Here is an 8,073-nt window from a genome sequence, read left to right on the forward strand (position 1 = left end):
TATTATGGAATTAAAAGAAGGAACTGAAGTTTACTATAGATGGCTTCTTCATTGGAGTGACAGGGTTTTATATCACCAGCAAAAGTGTAGGCAATGTTGGGGAAAGAGCTGAGTGGGGACAAGTAATGGAGATCTGTAACTGGTTGTCATTCTGTCCAGAATTCTAGGCACCTTCTTGATCAGGAAATGATTTAACAAAGGGATTTTTCCAAAGGTAAATAATGCAATGGCAGATGGAATGGATTGGAGGGGAAGAGTGAGAAGGTAGGAACATGGATATACAAGTCGGGTGTGGTCTTGGGAACCCTCAATCCCTGGGGCTTAGGCCTGGTGTGGTGTGGCCTAGATGAGTCTACTTCTGAGCTGCCAGGATGGAGAGGGATTGATTGATCTTCACCATGGCGATAATGAGAAGGCCCCCAGTCAGCAGGAAGGTGGGCCAGAAGAGAGAGAAGAGGAGGGCCTGGGGCCCATAGAGGCGCTGGTACAGGACACTGGTCTCATTCTCCCGAGTTGTCGAGAAGCAGTAGAAAACCTGGTGCTCATGGAATTTGGCTCTGACCTTCTCCACGTCGGCCCGGGCCACCAGGTAGTTGTCCAGGCTGCCTGGGATGTAGGAGCACTGTGGAGGAGAAGCAAGAGCTGAAGATCTGTTTTCATAGGACCCAAGGGTGAAGGGCTGGAACCAAGTAGAGAAAAATGCCAGCTTTGGAGTCAAACTCTCTGCATTGGAGTTAGGACTTCTTTTTAAAGCTTGGTATATTGTTCACTGCACAATCCTAGAGGCACTACTCACAGAGTCACTTGTGTAAATGGTGCCCCCTGAACTTGTTCAGTACACATGCTGCACAGCTGAAGGCAGTGGCCTTGGTTGGAGTCCTGGCTCTGCTTCCTTGTGAGTATAGAATCTTAGGCAAACCACTGACTTCTCTGAACCTTGATATCCTTATTACTTCAATGAATTAATAAAAACATTTACCATTAGTTAAGGCAGTTTTGACTCATAGCTACCCCATGCATGTCAGAGTACAACTGGGCTCCATAGGGTTTTCAATGATTACTTTTTCTAAAGTAGATTAGGACTTTCTTCCAAGGTGCCTTGAGGATGAACTCACTTCCAATCCTTCAGTTATCATCTGAGTGTGCTAATCTGTTGTGCCACCCAGAGACTCCTAATGGATTAATTAAAAAAAAAAAAAAATCCACTGCCATCAAGTGGATTCTGACTCACAGTGACCCCCATTGGGTTTCCAACATGGTAAACCTTTGTGGAAGTAGATTGCCCCATCTTCCTTCTGCAGAGTGGCTGGTAGGTTTGAACCACCAACCTTCGGGTTAGCAGTCAAAGGCCTTAGGCATTGCACCACCAGAGTTCCTAAATGTATTAATAGTAATGTCTTTTCCGAAACATATGATTAAAAAAGAGCTTCCAACTTAACTGTCTATGGAGAGCAATAAGTGAAACAAACCAATGGTTCTGTTTTTCTGTTCAGGGACAAAATCACAGTCAATTCTCTACAGGACCTGTGCAGATGCAGGTAATACATGTAATATAAGTAAAGGAAGTAGGTATAGCATTAAGATGCTAGGTGCTGACTGACACTTGCATTATAGGAAGTGGTGGGGAGGGGCAAAATGGAGATATCCTGAATCATCCAAATTGGCAGTCCCCACTTCATCTAGACAACATCAACAAGGCCCTCTGTAGCCAGCTCTTCAGCATGTTAAGCCAGAAGCACCAGATTTTAACGTAAACTCTCACAACAGAAAACCTTTTGAGATCTGACCCTGTGCAAGCCAAACAAAATATGTTGGTATTTTTGACACTGGCATTGAAAGGAAAGAGAAAATGTGTTTAAAAGAGCTCAGTGCAGGCAGAACACAGTACACATGTAATCTGTCCCTGATTATTATTAGTAGGAACCTTCTGGTCCATTCAAATGGGGCCCAGATGGAAAGCTCAGCAAAGAAGGCACACAATGGAGACCCAGGTTTTAATTGGATTCTGCACCAGGAAGCCTGCGTGCTGGTTAGGTGAGCCTCTGGGAGGTGTTCTGCCAGGTGGTAGAACCTCACACCACCTGCAGCAGAACACATGGAGGGCTGAAGATAAGCTTAAGTTCATACTGAATCTGAATCTCTGAAGGTAGGGCCTAGGAATCAGATAATTCAACATGCACTAGAATTTGAGGACTGCTGCTCTAGTGAAGTCATGTCCAAGATCAAAATGTGTAAAAGTGAGACTCAAATAGCAATGCTGAGGCAGCTTCTCCTCCAGCCTCAGTTACTTTCTAGATTGGAGTGAGGTCACCTCTAAACCTGCCTGCCCTGAGAGCATATAGTCCAGCGGACAGGATGGTTGCAGTATGATTCTGACCCTAGGAAAAGGGATAGAGGGGATATTGTCTCCAGATATGATCCCTGTCCAACCAGGGAGAAGTTGAGGCTGGGGAGAATCTGGGTCCTGAGAAATCTTGCATTCAGAGCTGTTGGACACTGCAGCAGGGTCCTCAAGGACAGGTGGATCCAGAGTCCTGAGCTGAGAGCTAGGGGGCCTGAGCCAAGTTTCCCCAGTGCCTCTGTCTGTGACCTTGGGCCACCTACTAGATGAGCAAAGCTATGGCCATAGAGACAGATAGGCCTGAGTTCAACTATCAGTTCCAACTTATGTGAACATGGTAAGTCCCACAATCTCTTGAAGCCAGGTACAGTGAGGGTGTAAGGAACCAGCTTAGTGAGATTATCATGGGGATTAAAAGAGGTGAGGTTGCAAAGTGCTTAGCTCAGAGCTCAGCCCAGGTAAATGCACAGTATGTGGAAGATGGTATGTTACTAATAATATCATTATTAACTTATCTATGATATTGCAACAACAGCCCCCTCTTCTTATTAAAGTGAGCCCCATGGACAGACTCTGAGGTAAGGTTTGTGCCCATCCTGGGCCTCACTGTACCCCTTGCCTGCTTGCAGATATGCTGGATCCATTATACTGGATTATTTAGAGAGATACAAGGCAGGACCTTGCTCTGCAGAGTCAAGTCCAGACCTGGAGCCTGTTTGCCTCCTCTTCCCCCTGATGGAGTCCAGCTAACCAAGAGTGATCCTGGGGCACCTCTGTCCTCATCACTGACAGCAGGAAGGACTTAGAACTGTCCCCAGGATAACTAAGTCTTACAGTGGAACATGAGAGCATACATGCCGTACTGTCCTCAAGAGCAGGTATGGAGAGACAGCATTGCCTGGCCTGTGATTCCAGAGGATGCTCAGCTGCCCTAGATTACCATCTCATCTCCCTGCACCCCTGAGCAGTGACCTGACACCCAGTTGCTTTACAAAAGCATAAAGAGCAATTCTACCCAGAGGCATATCTAAGGAAAATGGCAACCAATGAATTTGTGCCCCTGTCTGACCATCTGGCACCCATCTTTTAAATAACTTTACCATAACATCAGCTCAAAAAAACAAGTCAACTCATTAATCTTTTACTTAATATGTGAAAATTACAACCACACCTTTCTTGCTTTCACTGATGAAAACTGGTCTATGATGGGCTCAAAGTCATTTTGTTTTTCAGTTTCTTCTCTTTCTACACTCAGCAGAGCAAGATCACAAGTCTGCCTTGACCCATAACAAAAAAAAAAAAAAAAAAAACCCACTGGCATCAAGTAGATTCTACTCACAGTGATCCATAGGATAGAGCAGAACTGCTCCATAAAGTTTCCAAGTCTGTAAATCTTTACAAAAGCAGACTGCTTCATCTTTCTTCTGCAGAGTGGCTGGTGGGTTTGAACCACTGCCTTTTTGGTTAGCAGCCAAATGCCTTAGCCACTACACTACCAGAGCTCCTTCATGGATCAGGTACTAATAAATGTTTGCTAAATGAATTGAGTGGATGGATGGATGGATGGATGGATGGAAGGATGGACAGATACTTTCCATCTGTCGTCCTGGCAATCTGACACTACTTTGTCCCTCCCCTATGGCTTTCCTAGCTGTGTGAAAGTATGTTTTAACTTGTTAAATGACCTCTCACAGCTGGTGATGGAAACTGTGATTGCCAATAGAAACTGCTCAGTGATGCTCCCCTTCAAGGGGCACCCAAGGCACATGCCATATCCACCATGCCTTAGATATGCCTCTGTTTCCAGAATGGCAGCCTGCCATGACCTCGGTCCTGGAAATGCTTGGGTACTCTTGGTGGCAGCCGATGCTGTCCTTCCAGGGCTGTCCAGAGCTTGTCTGGTGTGTGCTGCGAACAGCTCACTCAGGGAAGACTTGGCCTCTTGCTCCTCCTGAGCTGGCAGCCTCAGGATCAGGGAGGCAGTCTGCTCACTTCCCAACCCCCATTACCCTACAGGAGAACAGCACCAGTTATCACTTCTGTTTGTTTTTAAGAATTTTTTATTCATTACTTGGAATAAACTGAGATCATCAAATGCCAAAGAAGGGCAGGAGTCATGAGTAGGAGCTAATTTAGGTGTTTCTGAAGCTTTACTTCCATCTGGTGGGGACTGAATCATTCTCCCAGTCTTGTTGCCATGAAGTCAACTCTGACCCATGGTGCTCCTATGTATGTCAGAGTAGAACTGTGCTCCATAGGGTTTTTGATGGCTGATTTTTCAGAAGTAGATCATCAGGGCTTTCTTCAAAGGTACCTCTGCATGGACTTGAACCTCCAACCATTACGTTAGCAGCTAAGAGTGTTAACAACTTGTATTCAAAGCAGAAAGGGACAAATAAAACCACAGAGAAAACTGTCCAATATTTGTTGGAAGAGAATTTCCCTAGTATGATGAAAAATGACAATATAGCCATTCAAGAAGTCCAACAAACCTTAAACAGGATAGACCCCAAAAGAAAATCACCAAGACATATCATCATCAAACTCAGCAAAAACAAAGACAAAGAAAGAATCCTGAAAGCAGCACAGGAAAAATGAAAAGTTACATACAAAGGGCAACTAGTAAGACTAAACTTGGATTTCTCAGCAGATCATGCAGGTGAGAAGAAAATGGGATGGCATATAAAACCCTGAAAGAAAAAAATTTCCAACCAAGAATTATATACCCAGCAAAATTGTCCCTCAAATACGGTGGTGAAATTAGGACATTTACAGATAAGCAAAAATTAAGGGAATTTGTTAAAACCAGATCAACTTTACAAGAGATGTTAAAGGGAGTCCTTTGGACAGAGAACCAACAACAGCAAACATCAACCAACCATTAACACACATGATGACATAAAACAGAAGCCAACCCAGTTATGGAAGTATCCAAAGTAAATAAGCCTACCAGATTATAAATAGGAAAGCAGAGACACCAATTGAAAAATGAGGACAACTACAAACCAAAAGGAGGGAAAAATTGTGTAGTTACAGAACTTCTAAATGGTAGGGAAGTCAAGACAATTATAAGATAGAATAGACTGTACTAAACTTGGGAAGAAAATTATAAATGACAGGGTAACCTCAAAGAAAAATGCTAAACCTTCACATAAAATAAAAAAGAGGACCAGCACAAATATTTAGCAAATACTAAAACAATAGCAACAAAGGAAGTTATAACACAATTCATAAACAAAGCAAGCTCAGCACAGAAAATTATATGGAACAAGGAAATCAGCAACACCATGAGCAAGCACATAACAAAATGACAACAACAAATTCATACCTGTCAATAATTACACTGAATGTCAATGGATTAAATGCACCACTCAAGGGACAGAGAGTTGTAGACTGGATAAGAAAACAAACCCATCATTATGCTATCTACAAGAGACACACATTAGAGAGAAAGACAAAAATAGACTAAAAATCAAAGGTTGGAAAAAGATATATCAAGCAAATGTTGTTGTTTGTTATGTGACCTTGAGTTGACCCCAACTCATAGCAACCCCTCCTTGGGTTTCTGAGGAAGTAGATTGCCCAACCTTCCTCCTGAGATATCAAGCAAATGGCAACCACAAAAGAGCAGGAATGACAATATTAATTTCTGATAAAATTGACTTTAAGACAAAAACAAACCATAAGAGACAAGGAAGGACATTATATACTGATTAAAGGATCAATTGAACAAGAGGACATAACAATAATAAATATCTATGCACCCAATGAAAGAGCCGCAAAATACGTAAATCAGACTCCAACAGAACTGAAAAGACAAATAGGTGACTCCATTGTCATAATAGGAGACTTTAATACACCACTTTCAATCACAGATAGAACAACTGGAAAGAAACTCAACAAAGACACAGAAGAACTAAACAATACAATCCACCAACTTTACCTTAAAGATATCTACAGAGCACTTCACTCAACCACAGCACAATATACATTCTTTTCCAGTGCACATGGAACATTCTCCAGGATAGACGATATGTTAGGCTACAAAGTAAGCTGCAATAAATTTAAAAACTTTGAAATACTGCAAAGCATTTTCTCAAATCACAATGCTGTAAAATTAGAAACCAAAAATAGGAAGATGAACAGGAAAAGAGCAAACACAGAAACTGAATAGCACCCTCCTTGAAAAATAAAACTGGATAATAGAAGAAATAAAAAATGAAATTAAAAAATTCCTTGAATCAAACAAGAATGAAAACACAACATACAAAAATCTTTGGGACACAGCAAAAGCAGTGATCACGGGCCAATTCATAGCAATAAATGCACATATCAAAAAAGAAGAAAGAGCCAAAATCAGCACCTTAGCCAAAAATCTCCAACAATTAAAAAAAAGCAGCAGAAAAAAAAAAAAGGCCTACAGTCACCAGAAGAAAAGAAATAATAAAGATTCAAGCAGAAATCAATGAAACAGAAAATAGAAAGACAATAGAAAAAAAATCAACAAGACTAGAAGTTGGTTCTTTGAAAAGATTAATAAAATTGACAAACCACTGGCAAATTTAACAAAGGAAAAGAAGGAGAGGATACAAATAACACAAATAAGAAATGAATTGGGCAACACCACAACAGAACCAACAGAACTTAAAAGGATAATATCAGGATAAAATGGAGAACTATATGCCAACAAATTTGAAAATCTGGAAGAAATGGAGAGATTTCTAGAAGCATACTACTTAACTAAACTACCAGAGGCTGAGGTGGAAAATTTAAACAGGCCCATAACAAAAGAAGAAATTGAATGGATCATAAAAAAATTACCAACCAAAAAAAGCCCTGGTCCAGACAGTTTCGCCAGAGAATTTTACCGAATGTTCAGAGAAGAACTGACACCAATCTTACTCAAACTATTTCAGAGCATAGAAAAGAATGGAATCTTCCCAAATTCATTTTATGAAGCAAGCATAACTTTGATACCAAAATCAGGGAAAGACATCACTAAAAAGGAAAACTACAGACCAATATCCCTCATGAATATAGGTGCAAAAATCTTCAACAAAATACTAGCCAATAGACTCCAACAACATGTCCAAAAAATAATACATTATGACCAAGTAGAGTTTATACCAGATATGCAAGGATGGTTCAACATTAGAAAAACAATCAATGTCATCCACCACATTAATAAAACAAAGGAAAAGAACCACATGATCATATCAATCGATGCAGAAAAGGCATTTGATAAAATCCAACACTCATTCTTGATAAAAACTCTCAACAAAATAGGAGTAGAAGGGAGATTCCTCAACCTAGTAAAGGGCATACATACAAAACCAACAGCCAACATTATTCTCAATGGAGAGAGACTAAAACTATTCACCTTGTGAACAGGAACCAGACAAGGATGCCCTCTAATACCACTTCTATTCAACATTGTATTGGAAGTCCTGGCCAAGGCAGCAAGGCAAGAAAAGGAAATCAAAGGCATCCAAATTGATAAGGAAGAAGTCAAACTATTCCTATTTTATGATGATATAATCCTATACATAGAAAACCCAAGAGATTCAGGAAAAATAAAAATAAAAACTACTGGAACTAATTGAGAGATTTAGCATGGTGGCAGGATACAAGATCAACATACAAAAATCAGTTGGCTTCCTATACATCAGCCAAGAGATTGCTGAAAATGAAGTAAGGATATCAATACCATTTACAATAGCTACCAAAAAAAA

General features: G+C 40.8%; 1 protein-coding gene across 1 annotated transcript in view; it reads right to left on the reverse strand.

The window, feature by feature from the left end:
- Nucleotides 1–352: 352 nt before the first annotated feature.
- KCNMB1 (potassium calcium-activated channel subfamily M regulatory beta subunit 1) overlaps nt 353–8,073 on the reverse strand; it is a 12,324-nt gene continuing 4,603 nt past the window's right edge. The window contains exon 3 of the mRNA XM_007939758.2: nt 353–622. Coding sequence (XP_007937949.1) covers nt 353–622 — 270 coding nt within the window. The remainder of the gene's footprint in view (nt 623–8,073) is intronic.

This window comes from Orycteropus afer, unplaced genomic scaffold (assembly GCF_000298275.1).
Source record: "Orycteropus afer afer isolate SDZICR_OR568_19922 unplaced genomic scaffold, OryAfe1.0 scaffold00062, whole genome shotgun sequence".
In the NCBI taxonomy this organism is placed as follows: domain Eukaryota; kingdom Metazoa; phylum Chordata; class Mammalia; order Tubulidentata; family Orycteropodidae; genus Orycteropus; species Orycteropus afer.